The 19212-nt window shown below is 33.5% G+C and overlaps 1 protein-coding gene across 4 annotated transcripts in view; it reads left to right on the top strand.

Annotated features, from left to right (window-relative positions):
- The window catches only part of KIF2A (kinesin family member 2A), a 63313-nt gene that overhangs the window by 29255 nt on the left and 14846 nt on the right, over positions 1–19212 (top strand). For 2 of the 4 annotated variants that reach the window (XM_044772216.2, XM_044772205.2), the window contains exons 2-14: positions 5404–5498; positions 5882–6001; positions 7815–7869; positions 9429–9494; positions 10130–10230; positions 11994–12089; positions 13589–13643; positions 14023–14185; positions 16741–16831; positions 16966–17029; positions 17593–17684; positions 18054–18196; positions 18845–19049. In XM_044772216.2, the coding sequence (XP_044628151.1) occupies positions 5404–5498; positions 5882–6001; positions 7815–7869; positions 9429–9494; positions 10130–10230; positions 11994–12089; positions 13589–13643; positions 14023–14185; positions 16741–16831; positions 16966–17029; positions 17593–17684; positions 18054–18196; positions 18845–19049 (1346 nt within the window). Of the gene's footprint in view, positions 1–5403; positions 5499–5881; positions 6002–7814; positions 7870–9428; positions 9552–10129; positions 10231–11993; positions 12090–13588; positions 13644–14022; positions 14186–16740; positions 16832–16965; positions 17030–17592; positions 17685–18053; positions 18197–18844; positions 19050–19212 lie in introns of all 4 variants that reach the window. The other 2 variants (XM_044772210.2, XM_044772195.2) reach the window with 1 other exon arrangement.

Here is a 19212-nt window from a genome sequence, read left to right as displayed (position 1 = left end):
GAAACGTAGCACTTACTAGAAAAGTTATATATGTGCATACATTGTATTTCTTCTTTTATTATATATCCCAGAGAAATTCTTGCATATTTGTATTAGTACATTTGTATAAGAATGCCTACAGCGCCATTGTTCCTAACAGCAAACACATAAAAACAAATGTCCATCAACAGCAGAATAGATAAATTTTGGCATATTCATGTGTAGTGAAGATGAGTGAACTACAGTTATATATAACAACATGAATCTTGGAAAAGTGGTTGTGCAAAAGAAACGAGTCTTAAAGTAGTGTCAGTCCATTTATATATAGTTTAAAAATAGGCAAACTGTTTAGATTTTTTTAGTGTTACGTTTATAAGTGACAAAACTATAAAGAAAAGCCACAGTATGATTATCTCAAATATCATGATACTGGTTACTTCTGGTGGAGGGAAAAGAGAGAAAGGGAGATTCACTTAGGGAGGGGGACATAAGGGGTTTCAAAGGTGTTGTTTCTTAACCTGGCTGGTGGTGGATGCATAGGTGTTTGCTCTATTTTTTAAATGTAGAAGTATATATAATATAATTCACAAAAGAGTAAATGAAGAATCAGAGAGTCAAAGGGCGATGAGTTAGTGAGGAATGGAGCACAGGAATTTTCTCAAACCAGAGAAATAGGATGGTATTTGGAGGGCCATGTAGGCGTATTGACTCAGGTTCTGGGGGAAGAAATTTCCAACCCTGATTTGTCTTTGAGCTGTAGTTCTATATCTGTAGTTGTCTTATTAACGCTCGTTGCATGATCTCTCTTAACAACTGAGACTTAGGATAAAGTATTTTATTGTTCTGCCATTAGTGCCATCATTTCCCAGTCATCCAGGCTCAAAACTTGCCTATTATACCTATTTGTTATCACTATCATAATGATCTTTTCCTTTGAAAAATTTCATATATATCAAAAAATCATATATTTTTATTACTTAACACCTTTGTTAGCAGGTGCTTATTATTTGACTTTGGAAAAAATGAAATTGTAGATTTTTATTACAGTTAAAAATGAGGTATTTGAGTATCTCAATTGAACTATATATAAATTCTTAAAAAAAAAAACCCTTTAAAGGCATAATGGGAAAAGTCAGGCTTAAAAAAATTTTTTTAGAGACATCTGGGAAAAATGATAAAAACCCCATGCTGCACAGGTACTGCAGATATTTCTAATTATCTGATCCACCCACAAAAAGCCACCCTTAAGACTTCATTCATTCAACTCCATCTTTCTATTCATTTCTTGTTACTGGAATTTCATATTCATTTCTTCTCATTGGGTGAGTAAACTGGACCATGGTAGAGATAAGCCAACATTTTCTCAATCTTGCCCTACTAAACTTCTAGAGCTTAGTCATAACTGGCAGATCAGCTGTTTTTGACTCTGATAACTTGTGGCTTAAGGCTTTCTGGGTGTCTGCATTGGTAATTGAAGTTGTGGAGGTACCAATGTTGAGAAGACTGCTGATACTGGGTGTTATCTCCTTGAATTTCTTTAGCCTCTTCATTGCTGTGTCTCTAGGAGGTCTTTGGAGATTAAGGTCCCTGTGAAATTATGATCTATAAGTACTAATACAGATTTTGTCCTACTGGTCTGCCTTTTCTCACACACCTAGTTATCAGTACACTATGTCATTCCTCCCTTCTCAGGAAGGTGGGAATACTGTGGAAGATGCCTAACAGGAGGATTCTTGGTGTAGGTCTTGTCTTTTGAAACATGTACAGGCTTTTCCTCATTCTCATTTTTGGGGTAATTCTGTAGGTAATTGCATGGAGACCCCATCTGTACTTTTTTCTTCAACAACCTCAACCACAGCCTCTCTGTTTCCTGCTGGAAGTTTTTATGGTAGTCTGGTGTTCAAATACATCTTCTTTGGTGTAATTTCCTATTGATGAAGTCTTATCAATGTCTTATGTTAAACTGCTTCACTTTTCCCAAAACCTTTGTTGCAGTAATCTTGTCCTCACCAGCGGGAATTACTGTTGTGAGGCTCCCAGGGGTGGTGGGGTGGTGGGGAGAGTGGCTGCTGGGTCTCAGCCTCACTACTCATGTTGTGGAGATGCTGATAAATGTGAGGCTTAATGCAAGCACTGGTAGCTCCTCCTAGATTGTGATGGTGACCAGCAGAGCAGCTCATGGCTCTCTGGGGTCCACTCTCCACTTCCACGACCAATTAAACTCAATCTCTCTCTTTTTCATATCCTGTGGCAACCATGTAGATGCACTGCTTGGATCTCCCTTTAAGAAAAAACTTCTCCTTCAGCTCCAGGGAGTGCATTTAGCTGACAGCCTCTAGCTCTTAATACCTTCAGACTCCTTAGCTTTTGAGCTGAGGCCTTGCGTTTCCTGGGAAACATCCAGCTGGTGACTGAAGATGGGGTGGGTACTAGGGTATTTCCATTTTGGCCAGTGTGGGCCTTCTCTAATGGGCAGTCTTTGCTCTGCAGCTTACTGCTGGCTTGGCCAAGGCTTTGTCAGATCTGCATCAAGGTCTGAGGCTTGCTCTGCGCAATCCTGCTTTATATACCTTTTCCTTCACAGCATTCAGATCTGCATCATGGTCTGAAAACTTTCCATGCTCCATCCTGTTTCCTCCTTTTATCTTTCACAATGAACCTCTCGTCCTCTTGTCTCAACATCTGCTTCCTAGAGGATCCAACTGACACATACCACTTCTGCTGGTTAGTTACCTAATTTCTGTCCAAATCAAATTGTGTGAGGGTTATTTCATTTCCCTTTTTTAAGCCTCTCCTTTGAATCTTGCCAGTATTTTCCAGCTCATCATTTCCCTCCAGCCCCCAACACCTGCTTCTTCTCTAATGTCCACTTACCTCAGTAAATGGCACCACTATTTACTCAGTTGCTTTTACATTGTCTTCACATTTAAGTCCTTGAACCATCTAGAACTTTTTGGGGGCCAGGGGGAGTATTGTATGAGATAGGAATCAGTCAGTAAATGGAGAACTACCATAGTCAGGGATGAATGAGGTCACAGAGATAATGAGGGGTCAGGTCATGTAGGGTCTTGCTATGTAGGTCACTCAAAGGCTGTTGGAAGGACTTTGGCTTTTACTCTGTGTGAGATGGGTAGCTGCTGGAAGGTTTTGAGCAAAGGAGTAATATAATCTGACGTAGTTTGTACCAGGAATATTCAGGCTGTTCTGTGGAGAGTAGACAGAAAGGAAGATAGAGTAAAAGCAGGGAGACTAGTTGGGAGAGAATTGCAATAATCCAAGATTAAGGCATTTGTGGCTTGCCAAGGGGATTGCAGTGTAATTGGTAAGAAATGACTCATTATCTGGGGGATAAGACTCAGGCATCATCATTTTGTTTTGTAAAAGCTCCCTAGGAGTTTTTGGTGCACGGTGAGAGTTGTGCTATGCTACAGTTTATAAATTTTTACAGAGGTGTTTGGAATTTAAGCCACATAGGCTTCTGCTTCATCAGCTTAATTTAAGGGAGCAGAGAAGTGTAGTGGTAATAGCAAGTGCTTTTGCATCTGACCAAGGTTCAAATCCATGCTGCTCATTAGCTGTCTAACTTTGAGCTTCAGTTTCCTCATTTTAAAAATGGAGATATCTACTTCATAGGTATATTTGTTATGTGAAATGAACCAATATGGAGTAAATGAGCCAGTCTCTGACATATACATGCTTAGAAATTATTAGCTGAAGGAAAGAACTGGCCTTGAGATTGGTAAAAGTTTTTAAATTAGTAATTCTCACTGTTGATTAGGGTGTGGAGGAATAGGTTGCATTGTTGGTGGGAATGTAAATGGAGGGCAATTTTGGATTATTTAGCAAAATTTCAGTTTCCTTGACCCATTAATTCTGCTTCTAGAAATTTTATTTATGAAAATGTTCACACCTATGTACAGATACTCAGTGCAACCTCTTTTAATGGCAAACTATTGGAGATAATTGAAATTACTCTTAGTAAAGAAATAGTTAAATTGTGATATGTTCCTTTTATGGAATGCTATGCAGTTGTTAAAATTAATATGTTGGTCTATAATGCTGTCATGGAAAGATTGCCACTATATATTTTAGTTTTAAAAAAAGCACAAGTATATCACTTGAGAGTACTTATATCTTCAATATTTGAATTTTTAACAAGATTATATTCATTTATTACTTCTTCAGATTTTTATATGAGCCCATATAGAAAAGAGAGTGATTGATAGTCATGTATAAACAATAATACTTATAAAAATAATGAGTATCGGTATTTTCTTTAAATATATTGTATGCCTCGTTATTACAGTAACATTGTTTTATATACTGTATATCTGGGTTTTTTTAGATATTTAAGAGCTGTAACTTTTTTAGATATTTAAAGAGCTAGGGTAAATTATAGATGCCCTAAGGATTTCATTTAAGAAATACATAGGAAAATTCCATATGTTCATCATTTTACTAGGTAATATTGAAATGCAGATATATGACAAATACTTTCTCTCCTCACTTGACTAATAATGGGTGGGTGAAGTAAGTTAAAATGATAAAACATGAAATAAAAAAATATATAAATAGACACACATGCATACAAACGCATACATACATATATAAAACTTACTGATCTGCTTCTGGGAATTTGTCCCAAAGAAATACTCTGACAGGTACGTAATGACAAATGTGCAGCAGTATTTGTTGCAATGTTTATAATAGTAAGAAAACTTCATATAACTTAAGTCACCATCAATAGGTATTAAATAAGTTGTGATAAACATAGTGGAATATTATGTAATAATTAAAAATTATATTTATTAAGTATTAATAGGTAAGATTCACAATATTTTAAGAGAGGGAAAACAAGTCTAATATATTATATAGTATAATGTCCTCTCTCTGTAGGTGGTAAGTACTGGAGTTGTCAGATGAAGCAAGGAGTAGAATGGGTTTGGATAGGCAACGTACAGAAAGAGAATGTTTTAGATTAGCATTTCTCAACATTTTTGGACTCATTCCTTTTCTCAATTTTAAAGTAATATTATCAATTTGTACAGTATATGATAGTGATTTTTATATCAATATAGTATTAAAAATTGCTTTATAAATATTCTGTGTTCTACAGAGTCATTGTTGCCTCATAGTAAGGAAACTTTCTAATAATTAGAACTCTTTAAGAGTATAAAATTTCAGGCATTCCTTGCCAGTGTGTAACCATTTATTGTGTATACTGAAAATAAACTTTCAGTCTAATTCAGTTTCTTGAGTTCCTGGTCTTGACAAGTAGCAGATTGATTTATGGTTCCATGAACAAAGCTCATTCTCTAATCCTGAGAGTCTGTGGAAATCCTTTGTAAGAAAAGTAGTATCATAGTCTTTTGAAAGTTTTAGGAATACTATAATTTTAAAAATGTGTGTTTTATTCCCATTTAGGCCGCATACATCAAGCAATGGTAACATCTTTAAATGAAGATAATGAAAGTGTAACTGTTGAATGGATAGAGAATGGAGACACGAAAGGCAAAGAGGTGTGATCACTGGGTTAAGTTTTATTTCTAGTCCTACAATCAAGATTCTGAATATAAGACAAAACAAAAGTATTTAATTTTTATATAGTGCATGTATTCTTTATCATTCCTTGAAAAACTCAAATCATTGAATAATTTCATCAAGAAAAGGTAGATTCTTCCTGCATATCTTATGAAATTGGACATATAATCAAGACCAGAAAATGTTATCTTAAGAGATTTTTTAAAATATACATGGGTTATAATTCTAGACAATTTAGTTTTCAAGGCAATACCATTCATTAGGCTGGAATCATTTAACATTATCTCTCTGTAAATTTATTTGAAAAATAAAAGGTTAATTGTCAAAATACACTCTCAAATATATGTGTTTTTTAAAACAGATCGACCTGGAGAGCATCTTTTCACTTAACCCTGACCTTGTACCTGATGAGGAAATTGAGCCCAGTCCAGAAACACCTCCACCTCCAACATCCTCAGCCAAAGTAAACAAAATTGTAAAGGTTAGTGGTGAAAATTCAGAGCAGACTCTGTGTGTGTGTGTGTGTGTGTGTGTGTGTGTGTGTGTGTGTATTCTGGTTTGAAATTGGCAAGCTGTAAAGAGCATGTTTTAAAATTAGTTTGCTTTCTTTAAAAAACCCTTAGTTCTTTCTGCCATCCACATGCATATATATACACACATACTTTCAAGGATTGAGGTTGTTTTAATTCACAGTTATGACAATCATTAGATAAGATCCTAGAAATTCCTTGCCTGATTAGGATTTTTCCTAAGACTAATAGCTTTTCAGGAGATATGAGTTGAAGCCATTTGCTTGTCAGTTTGTTGAGTGAATACATATGACATTGATAAAGAAAGAGTGACTGTTTATTAGTCATAATAAATTCCTACTCTGATAGTCTTTTGAAATAGTAATTCTGCTATTTGTTTATTAAAGATGGGAAATGATAGAGTGTAGTTGAACTACTTCTATATTATCTGTGAAGATGAACTTTAAAGTCGTAGTATATCCTCCCTAACAGTTAACCTTTACAAAATATGAAAGGTATGTTATTTTTATTATTTTAGAAGATAATTCTTCCTTTCTTTTGAAACTTCTCACTGTTAAAACTTTGTATCAAAATATAACTCTTTTTAAACCAATTAGTCCCTTAAAGTTGTTGAATCTTCAATTTTTTGTTTTCAATCCAACAAGCATTTGTTGATTTTTCTACATTATTGATTCTGTCATCTACAAAGATGAATATGACATGACTGTACCCCTATAGGAACTTGCTGTTGTGCAGGGAAGACATATATAAGCATCCAAATATGCTTAACAATATCGGCAAAACATTCTACTTTTTAAACCATGCATGTGAATGTAAGGCAGATTATTAGTTCATGTGATTTCAGCTATTGAGAGTCACTACTTCAGGGTTATCAGTTACCACTTAGAAACCAACTTTTTCATATTTGCCTTCACCACCTTGAAGGATCTTCATAGTTTATTCTTCTTGGTATATCATTAGCAACCTTTGCTGTGCATTAGAATGACCTGGAGAATTTTTTAAAATACTGATTCCTAGGCCGATTTCCAGAGATTGTTTTATTTTATCCAAAGGGAGGCCAATCAATATCCTTTTAATAGTACCCATCTGATTTGAATGTACATTAGCATTGAGAACAACTGCATTATTTGATGTCTTTTTTTCAGGTAAATAAAATGAAGTCTTGGTAGATAAATAATAGGACCAAAAATTTGCTACCCTAAGCTATGCTGAGTCAGTGTCTTTGAGAGTCTAATGAAACCTTTCAGTTTAACTGACGGTGTGCGTTTCATAGTATTTTGATGTTGCATTTTAACAATGGGTCGTAAGTTACTTAAAGCTAATGTTTTATTATTAACCCCCTGATATCCAAGATGAAACATATTACTTAGTTTTGGCAGGGTAGCATGATGATTAAAAATACACACTTTCGTGAAATTACTTAACTTTTGTTTACTTCACTTTCCTCATCTGTGAAACCAGAATAGCAATCATAATGACCTCACAGCATTGTTGTGAAGATTAAATGAATCAATACATATAAAGTCGTTAGAGCAGTGCCTAATTCCTAAATATTTTTGCGGGGTCGGGGGAGGAATACTCATATAAAGAAACTAGAATATTGATAGCGTGAGTAATAATTCACTAGAAGATTATTTGTAGTTTTTCTCCATTTAGTTTTATATTGTATATCCACATACTTTTATTTAAAGGAAGCTGATTATGACATGTACATGAGGAGTAAAGAGAGAAGAGAAAGTAAGATGAACATTTTCTCTTTTATAGAATCGACGGACTGTGGCTTCTATTAAGAATGAGCCTCCTCCAAGAGATAATAGAGGTAAAGTAAAAATTTACCTATTAGTTCTTCCTATTGACTTTTTAGTATGGCTCTGATAAGGTAAATCAAAAGTAAAATATTACCCTTGGCATTATTATTCATTTAAACTTTATGTGGCTAATTTTTTTTAATTGAGGCCATAATAGTTTATAACATTGTGAAATTTCAGTTGTACATTATTATTTGTCAGTCACTGTATATATGTGCCCCTTTACCCTTTATACCCACCCCCCAACTCCCTTCCCCTCTGGTAACCACTAATCTGTTCGCTTTGTACATGTGTTTGTTTATCTTTTGCATATGAGTGAAATCATGCGGTGTTTGTCTTTCTCTGTCTGGCTTATTTTGCTTAGCATAATACCCTCAAGGTCCATCCATGTTGTTGCAAATGAGACAATTTTGTCCTTTTTATGGTTGAGTAGTGTTCCATTGTATATATATACCACATCTTCTTTATCCACTCATCCCTTGATGGGCACTTGGGTCTTCCTACATGGCTAATTTTAAGATCAGTATCTTCTTTATTTCCTAATACAATAATATCAAAAAATGATTTATAAAGGTATGTGATGAATATGAAACTCCATGATATATGCAATTTTTGATTCGTCTCATTTACCCAATAACTTTTCAGATTTGAGGAGAGTATTATGAGAAAGAAAGGAATGGGGAAGCAGTCACTTGCTTGATTTGATAAGGGTAAATTTAATCATCACAATGTTCTGCATGATTTTCTGGTGAACAGTCTTCTAAAAGGGGTTATGTGTAGCTTTGGAGTCGGCTAAAGAAAAATCGAACAAGTATAAATTGTAGTTAATTGAAGATCTTCTATATATTCTCAGCCAGGAGATATAAAGTGTATTTAATTCTTTTTCTACTATTCAGCAGTTCAGAACGTCCTTTCTAATAGTGATGTTTCTCTCTATGGGTGGATGGTGAGGCAGGGTGGACATAGTTATTAGAGGAGAGATTGAAGGCAGAGGGGAGGTCCACTTTTAATCACTATCCTTTGAGTCTTGTGAAAATTGATGTTTCTTTATAAAATGTGATATTGTATTTAACTTTGTATTCCTTTTTCCACTTTTATAACATTCGTGGTGGGAAATTCCCTGCTGACAATTTGCATATTTGAGGAGCAAAGAGTGGGATTTGTAATACAGGGAGGGTTGAAGGACTCAAGGCTTTACTTGGTGTACTTCTGAATTGTGTAAATTTTTCAAAATGAGAATGCATTTAAAATTCATATTTTGCACTTAGAGTTTTTAAACGATTATTAAAAATCAAGCTTGCCTTTGGTTTTTGTATAAATTATTCAGAATGAGTTTTGTAGCTAAAATTACCGAAGTCTGCACATATTACTTTGAAAGGCTCTTAGCTTGTCAGTTTATTGGACAGAATTGATTATTAGATATTCTTTTTATGCACATGTAAGTAGAAAACCTGGCAATTTGCTAATGCAACTTTAAGTATCAGTTCTTTTGATATATCGCTGTTCTTTTTACCGAAATTCTCCTTTACTAATTTTCAGTCTGAATTTAAAAATTTTGTTTTACTTACAGTGGTTGGTTCTGCACGTGCACGGCCTAGTCAGCTTCCTGAGCAGTCTTCCTCTGCACAACAGAATGGTAGTGTTTCAGATATATCTCCAGTTCAAGCTGCAAAAAAGGAATTTGGACCCCCTTGTATGTAAATCATGTATCAAGGATTAGTCATTTTAGGCATACATGTATTCTCTCTTGGTCGTCCTTATAAGTCCCCAAATGGTAAACGGTCTAATTGCAAACTTGATCGCAGATTTCATTTACCACTGTGGAAAATTATTTTTTTTGTTGTTAGTTTAGTCTGTTAATTGGGTTTTTATATGTGTATTTTGGAGGGAAAAAGTTTTGTAAATATAAAATTATAACAAGGTTTTAGTTGCTTTGAATTAAAAATTCTCTCCAGATGATAATTTGACAGATGTTGAAGAAATTTTTGTACTTATTGATTCTTTCCAATTCAAAGATCTGTGATTCTAAACCAAGAGATGACATGTATCAATATGTTAGAGTCATTTTTCTTGACTCTTACTTGTTTATTGTCCTGTTCCTAGTTTTGTTAAAGCAGCTCATAGTAAAGTTCACATAGTTATCATAGGCATGCTTTGTCACTGTGTACCTTTTTTTGGTGTATGTGGTAAAATTATACATAAAATTTTTGTGTGTAAGTACAGTACTCTAAAAAGAAAACTATACTTCTACAACTCATCTTTTTCTTTCAGCACGTAGAAAATCTAATTGTGTGAAAGAAGTAGAAAAATTACAGGAAAAACGAGAAAAAAGGAGACTACAACAGCAAGAACTGAGAGAAAAGAGAGCCCAGGTTTGTAACAGAAACATACAAGTAGTTTATGCACCAACTGAAGATTAGACTGTGAAAGTGATTAGCTTATGAAAAAATAGTTGAGGCATTCATTTAAAGATTTCAATATAGTTCCTTAAATTGATATTGAGGAATAGTACAAACTCTTGTGAAAATAAGTTATCATAACAGACTTTTCCTACATGTACTTTTCATATTTTAGGTATGTATTAGTCCTAAAGTTTGTTCCATTTTTAATAAGCCATTGTGTTACAGAATTCTAATGCATATAACGTTCAAAAATAATAGGATTTTGAGTTTTTTAAGAGCTCAAAAATACATTCAGAAAAATATCCAGTTAAAATAATGCTTATACTATAAATTTTGTTATTGTTTTTCAATGGTTAATAATTTCAACATATCACAACAAAAAGGGGGAAATTGCTTGTGTTTTGTTTTTTACTAGATATCGAGAATGTATCTCTGTTGTGCCCCTCTCATGTTCTCATGGTAGCAAACTGTTTACTGGCAGTGAAAAATTGCATAGAGGACTGGTCTTTTCTCTCTCTACAGGTCTTCATCTAGGAGAAATTCTGTTATTGTACACAGAACTCCTCCATTGTGCTTGTTTTGGATCTATTATATTCTCATAACTTGTTTCCTGTAATAAAATATTAGGATTGGTTTTTTTATGTAGGGGTATGTTCGAGTGCCCTTAGTCATAGTGATGTTGTATTGTGGAATTGTGGAACCAGTGTAATAGTCAGTCTGAATAAATTAGCTTATGTTTGAAAGTAACCTGAGAGTGACCAGTTGGGTTTTGAAATAAATGAATAACACAAAACAGCTTTTCTGACACTTAGCACGGATGCCACCTGGTGTTTCTTGTGGGTACTTCATAATATTTTCACTCAGTTCTCACTTTACGTTTTGTTTCTCTACTGACCTAGTTGGTATTATTTCTAGGAAAAGGTTAATTGAAAGTAAGTTTCATTAAATGGTTTTGAAATTACATTCAAAGCAAATCTGTATATGGTATATGAAAAAAATCTGACTTCTTAGAATATTCCATAATTTATGACTCATGGCTAGGAGAGGTTGTTAATTATTGCTATTTGTATTTTAATCTGAATTTTTTCAGTTTTGAAGCCAAAAAATATATTGCAGTCAGCATTCAGTAATTTGGATTTTAAAGATTTAAAGTATTATGTTGACTTTTGAATCCTTTAAATTCTATGTCCTGTCAATTTGGGGCTGTTTTTCCATGCTTTAGTCTATTTTAGAGAGTCAACAGAAATAGGAAATGAACATAAATGAATCCATATTTCTACTTTGCTGAAACACTGGATTAAGAATTGGGAAGAATTTGATGAAATGAGTTTTTCCAGAATTTCAGTTTTTCCAGAGTTCTTTATCAGTGTTTAAGATGAGCAGTATTTCTCTTTTGCTCCTTTTTCTAGGATAATTAAGGTAGATGTACAACAGATGAATTTTTGTAATAGGTCCAGAGTGCCTTTAATGATGAGTGTTTGGTTTGGAGTTAACAGAATGCATGTAGACTAACAGAATTGTGTTTTTAATATGAAAGTGATTCCTGGACATATTAGTAATCCTAAACTCTCAAACAAAATTATGTACCATCTCCAGTTTGAGTTTGGGCTTGGCTATGACAAGTGATACAATCATTTAGTTTAAGTTTTAATTTTCAAACTATATATAGCATAAATATACAGATAACCACATTATTATAATTATAATAAATGGTGAATTCTGTCTTCTTATAGGATGTTGATGCTACAAACCCAAATTATGAAATTATGTGTATGATCAGAGACTTTAGAGGAAGTTTGGATTATAGACCATTAACAACAGCAGATCCTGTAAGATTCTTTGTAAACTATTGCTCTACAACTTTTTATGCTGTAAATAAAAATATGTTTGATACCCACTAAATTAATAGTGTATTTAGCTATGTAGTTTTTCTTCACTTTGTGGGTGCTCATTCCCCATGTTTTAAGGAGAAAATCAAGAAATCATGTTTATGCTTATGTTGCATAATTCGATGTATCAAGACATGCTTCCCACAGAGATGTCCATTTAGGGAGCAAAGCCACCCTGTCTATGGTAGGGCAGAGCAGCAGCTAGAGGAGTGATGGCAGAGGACCCTGTTTGCTTTCTGACCATCACTTATACTTTGATCTCAGTTTCACGCTTATTTCCTCTTTGGCTTGGGCTATGGATCCCACTGTCATTCCAATTTACTATTAGTTAGTTATTTTAAATAAATGTTATTCTGGCTTTTAACAATAAGTGATGCTTGTTGAGGACTGCAGTAGACCAGAAATCTAGTGCTGGAAAAATATTCTCCTATCTTAGTACTCACTTCCTTTCCTGTTGAAGAATGAGAATTTGTTGGACAGACAATACTTCTGTGAGTAATTGCTACTTATGAAAAATAATCCATCTGACCTAACATATACAGAACGTATTGGGTACACAAAATACACTTGTGTTAGGCAGATATATAGGATTTGATAGAGTTGCTCTGCATAACATTTGCATTTCATGTATTTTAGTCCTTGCTACCCTCCATGTGTTTAACCTACTACATCTGAGCTTATACTTTAGGACAGAGATTAGCAAACTTTTTCTGAAAAGGACCTGATGGTAAATATTTTTGGCTTTGTGAACCTTGTGGTCTTTGTTACAACTACTCAATTCTGCCTTCATAGTATGACAGCAGCCATAAGACAATGCATAAATGAATGGGTGCGACTGTTTCAGTAAAACTTTACAAAAGCAGATAGTGGGCTAGATTAGGCCTGCAAGCCATTCTTTGCCAGTCCCTGCTTTATGTTAATTATCATTAAAAGACAGGTATTGGGAAAATAAGTTTTATGAAAAAAATATTTGTGTAAGACTTGACGTTTTATAAAATTTTTCAAATTATTTTGCTTATTAACCTTCTGGGAATTTTGTTACTTATGTGTAGTTAGTTATCTTTGCCAATAACTTTCCCCATGATCAATCTGAAAATATGTCACTTCGGAGGAAATTTTGCTTTTGTTGTATACAGCACATCTTGAAGTGAATCAGGCAGCTTCTTAACATGAACCTGATGCTACTAAGAATAGTAGTGCCCTCTACAAAGTTATTTCCTAATGGTTTACCAAATGGTGGTGTTTCCATTATACTCAGAAGTTTAGAAATAATGTCTGATAAATATTAAGATTTATGTAAGCTAATTTGTTCTTAAGCTCACTTATCATATTTATACTATGCGTAAATTTCTAAACCTCTGGAAGAAGTATTACATAATTGACTTTTCAGTGTTTTACATACCACTGATGATCACTGAAATAAGATATTTTATTTCTAGATTGATGAACATAGGATATGTGTTTGTGTAAGAAAACGCCCGCTCAATAAAAAAGGTATGATGCTTATTGAGCTCTGATGAAAGATTGATTTTGTCCTGTTTGTTATTTATTTTGGTAATAGCAGAAATCAGATTGGTTTGGACGAGTTAAATGTAAATCATTTCATTTACATATGACCGTTAGGCAGATTTCTATACTTAAAAGATCTGTTGATTTGTTATTGCTCTGTGAAACATTGCCATTCCTGGTTCTTACTTGACAGGAATCTTGGCTTTTTTACTTTGTTGTTGAAGTATTGTCTTAGTGAATGGCATGTTTATATTTATAGAACTTAGTACTTTTTAATCTAAATTCTTACTGCTTAAAGTAATTTTTGTACTTTAATGAAGTGCTGTGAAAATTACTGGGCATTGATTTTCATTTATTCTTTTAGAAACTCAAATGAAAGATCTTGATGTAATCACAATCCCTAGTAAAGATGTTGTGATGGTACATGAACCAAAACAGAAAGTGGATTTAACAAGGTACCTAGAAAACCAGACATTTCGCTTTGATTATGCCTTTGATGACTCAGCTCCTAATGAAATGGTTTACAGGTAGGTCAGTTTGCTTTGCATCAGAAGTTTGTTCTTATGCCGTGTGTTCATCACCACCTTGAAACTTAGATTGATCTTGGCATATCTTTCCAGATGTGTAATATGCTTTTTTATTCTAAGTTTAAACAAGAATGTGTAATAAACACTCTAATGAATATTAATGTTCTCCAAAATCATAGTTTTCATTACTGATTCACTTATATATACATATCTCATACACTGTACATATGGATAGGAAATTTGTGGAAAATGTTGACCTTTACTTCTGAGAATGGGATGTGATTAGAAGACGACTTTTATTTTCTGCTTTTTAATCTCTGTACTAATAAAGAAATTTGAAATATCTGTTAGACATCAGTCATTTATTTGTCTAAATATTTAGCATGTACTACCACTTAAGGGGAAAAAAATAGTTCTGTAAATCTACTTGCAATGTGCTTGATTTTTATCATCTCTAAGCTTTGGAATAGTTGTAGTACATGAAATTCTTGTATGTTGACATATTCAACTTATAAACAACTCAAACTTATATGTTTTATACACTGATATCCCAAATTTTTATGCCAGATTTAGATTTTCATACATAGTTTGTAAACATTCACTTCTAATTATTTTAACAGCTCAGTTTTATTAGCATTGCTCTTGCAGTCTGTATAGAACTGTCTTGGCATTCACTTGAATGCTATGTTTTGTTGCCCTTTTCTTTTATAAATATGACTGGAAAACAGAAAATTAAAGAGTTAATAAGAGTCCTAAGAATTGAAGATGTTATAAATGAAATAACGTTGAGACCAATTCCATGGTCTTAAGCCAGTAAACTGGGAGTTCAGTTGTAAAAAAAAAAAAGAAAGACAAAATTAAAGACTGTATGAATGTTAGAAATATTGTGGAGAATTTGTTTTAAAATGGAATTATACATTGTATATTTTTACTTTTCTGAGAGCACAGTCCTCCCCGCTCACTCCCTTCTCTGCTTCTACTACTGTCTCATAAACTGTCTTTTTGACTTTATAATCATTTTCAAGAAATCGTTTTAATAGGGTATGTTTCTGTGTGTGTGCTAGATTTAGTAAACATTCTGTGTTTCACTCTATATTTATGCTTCTTAACTTGACCAATGTTGATCCTATCCCCTTTCTCTTATCCTTAACTTTTAAGGATTGAGGAGTTAGGCCCTTTTTTGTCTAATCACTCTGCAGACTTATTTCTAATTCTGTTTGACCAGAATTTCTTTTTTGCTCCTTTTATTCTGCACCTTCTCCAGTTGTGCCTTTTTTAAAAAAATCAGAACTGTATAAAGTGTCCTACATATATTACTTTGAAGCCTGTATAACAAGTGTATTTGTTTAGTGCTCTGCTCAATGAAGTATTTTTTGTCGCTTCTTACCTTTTTATTTTAACTCTAGCAGTGACTACACCAATACTACACCAATTTGAAAAATAATCCAAGCCACAATGTTCTTGCATATTTTTGCTGAATAAGGACTACCAACTCAGAACTCAGTATCTTACAAGCATAGTTTATATTTACTTATCCACATTTAAGGAAATCTTACCACTTTTCTGCTGGTTTAGATAGTCTTAGATCATGTTTTTTAGTTTTTTCTCCCTTAGCTTGTCTCTGTTGAGATTACCACTCTTTTGATTCTGTTTCTGTTGAAACTTTTTTTTTTGGTTTTCATTAAAATGTCTTACTTGTCTGGCTAATATTACCATCTTTTGTTGTTATCTTTAAAAATTTGGGGGCTGGCCTGGTGGCGCAGTGGTTAAGTTTGCACGCTGCACTTCGGCGGTCTGGGGTTCACCAGTTCGGATCCCGGGTGTGGACATGGCACCACTTGGCAAGCCATGCTGTGGTAGGCACCCCACATATAAAAGTCGAGGAAGATGGGCACTGATGTTAGCCCAGGGCCAGGCTTCCTCAGCAAAAAGAGGAGGATTGGCAGTAGTCAGCTCAGGGCTAATCTTCCTCAAAAAATAAATAAATAAAAATTTTCCTGTTGTTTTCTATATATGTCTTAGCTCAGTTGCAGTTTTTTTCTGTCCGTTATTGTGACCATTGTTTATTATGGAATTATTGTTTGAAATTATGCTTTAAAGAGCTTTAAGCAATTCTAGATATGATTATTTAAAATTTTAACAAATCAGTGGGTTCAATTGTAGCCTCACAAGTTGAGCCTATTGGTTTGTTAAAAATCTTTGGGATAGGGGCCAGCCTGTGGCTTAGTGGTTAAGTTCTGTACGCTCTACTTCAGTGGCCCAGGTTTGGATCCTGGGCGCAGACCTACACCACTCATCAGCCATGCTCTGGTGGTGACCTGCATGCAAAATAGAGGAAGATTGGTACAGATCTTAGTTCAGGGCTAATCTTCCTCAAGCCAAAAAAAGACGAGGATTGGCAATGTCTGTTAGCTCAGGGCGAATCTTCCTCAAAAAAAAAAAAAAAATCTTGGTATAACTTTTGTTTGTTAATAAGACTTGGTACTAGTTTTATTTGTTATTGGTTTAACTTAAATATTGACAGTACATTCTCACTGGTGCATTTTATTTTTAAGGTTTACAGCTAGACCACTAGTGGAAACTATATTTGAGAGAGGAATGGCTACATGCTTTGCTTATGGACAGACTGGAAGTGGAAAAACTCATGTAAGTAATTCATTATAGTTACATCCTGATATGAAGCTAGTTTATTTTCCTTATGGCTTAATTCTGAGACCTAAATTCTTAAGATTTGTTCCTGAATAATGTCTATTATTCCTTATTTTCTTTTTCATATATAGACTATGGGAGGTGACTTTTCAGGAAAGAATCAGGATTGTTCTAAAGGAATTTATGCATTAGCAGGTAACTGTCCTTTTTGCATATTATTTGTAATATTCTCAAATATTATTCAGGTGACTTTGAAGTAAGACTTGGAAATATTGCCCAAGATTTTAAGGGTAACTATAGTGCTATAGTTACTGTATATTATGTCAGTTTTAGGTTATCAGACTGCTCGAAAAAACTATGCTTTGGGGGCAGAAATCTTGATTATATTTCTGTCATTGTAATTGGCACATTGTTGGAGCTTAGTATTTGTTGTTGAATAACTGGTTTGTGAAAAGCTGTTTAATATGATTATGAGGGTAACCTTATTATAATCACCTATAATTTTATGCTATTTATAAGGATAAGTATTAGCATCCTTTTACTGCATATGAAGCAGAGTGGCATTCTAAACCAGAAATGTAAAAAAAGTTACTATTTTTTTTTAAATTAATGTTCACTTTAGTTTTCATTTTATTATTGATATTATCACTCAAGATGAAGATTAAGTAATTCCTCTAAAACTAGAAAATTTGAATTGTTTTTTAAAAATAGTATTTGTTGCATCTTAATAAATTTTCTACATGTAAAATTCTTGACAGCTCGAGATGTGTTTTTAATGCTAAAGAAACCAAACTACAAGAAGTTAGAACTTCAAGTATATGCAACCTTTTTTGAAATTTATAGTGGAAAGGTAAGTAGAAACTTTCAAAAACAATTTTTTAGTTTTTAAAATTGTGGTTAAAATATGCATAATATAAAATTTACCATTTTAACCATTTTTAAGCGTACAAGTTCAGTGGCATTAAGTATATTCACATTATGTGACCACTACCACAACATAATTTTTATGTGTATTAAGAATATTATATTAGAATTTTGTGTTGAGATTTTTTTTTTAATTGCCTTTGAATCTTCAACTTCAATATTAAGCATTGTTATTCTAATAATTATTATTATAATCCTTGGAAATAATTTTCAGACTCTGAATGACTCATTTTTATAAAACTGTTTCTTTTTTCTTTAAAGCTAGTTTTCTAATTTGAATTTTTTTTTTTAATAGGTGTTTGACTTACTAAACAGGAAAACAAAATTAAGAGTGCTGGAAGATGGAAAACAGCAGGTTCAAGTGGTCGGATTACAGGAACGGGAGGTCAAATGTGTTGAAGATGTATTAAAACTCATTGACATAGGCAACAGTTGCAGGTACATCTCATTTTAATTAAGAAATAGAAACCTAGGGGCTGGCCCTGTGGCCGAGTGGTTAAGTTCTCATTCTCCACTTCAGCAGCCCAGGGTTTCACTGGTTCAGATCCTGGGCAGACATGGCAAGGCTCATTAAGCCATGCTGAGGCAGCGTCCCACATAGCACAACTAGAAGGACCTACAGCTAGAATATACAACTGCGTACTAGGAGGGCTTTGGGGAGAAGAAGAAGAAGAAAAAGATTGGCAACAGATGTTAGCTCAGGTGCCAATCTTGTAAAAAAGAAAGAAAGAAAGAAAGAAATAGAAACAATTTCATAATCAGTTTTAGATACTTTGGGTATAACAAAAACAAAGTAAGATGTTACTTAATGCATCTTGGAAGTAAAAATCACTGTTCATAAAAGCTTTTTTTTACATATAAACTTTGAGCGACAGCTACTGTATTGATATACTACAAATATACTAGAAGTATGTCAGATTAAATTGTATGAATCTGGTTATGTTTGTGTTGTTAACTCAAAATGTCTCTTTTATGCTTAAATGATAAAAATTGGATAGTTTTTTGTTTTTCTAAATGAAAATACTGTGGTTTGAACATATAAACTGAAGTTTTTATTGTATCAAAATGTCCTTAATCACGTTGTAGAACATCCGGTCAAACATCTGCAAATGCACATTCATCTCGGAGCCATGCGGTGTTTCAGATTATTCTTAGAAGGAAAGGAAAACTACATGGCAAATTTTCTCTCATTGATTTGGCTGGAAATGAAAGAGGAGCTGATACTTCCAGTGCAGATAGGCAAACTAGGCTTGAAGGTGCTGAAATTAATAAAAGCCTTTTAGCACTCAAGGTAAATATAATGTGTTTAATTGTGAAAAGTTTTTTACTTTTGATTTTAATTTTGTTTACTCGGCTACAAAACAGTACTTGTTTAGTCTAATAAGTAAGAGAGGTTATCAAAATTTAGTCATTCATATTTGCAGTTATAAATTTATGTTGTGCCCAGAAATTTT

The sequence above is a fragment of the Equus asinus genome, chromosome 10 (assembly GCF_041296235.1).
Source record: "Equus asinus isolate D_3611 breed Donkey chromosome 10, EquAss-T2T_v2, whole genome shotgun sequence".
Lineage (NCBI taxonomy): Eukaryota > Metazoa > Chordata > Mammalia > Perissodactyla > Equidae > Equus > Equus asinus.
Note: the sequence above shows the minus strand (reverse complement) of the source record. Positions and strands in the feature narration are given on the sequence as shown.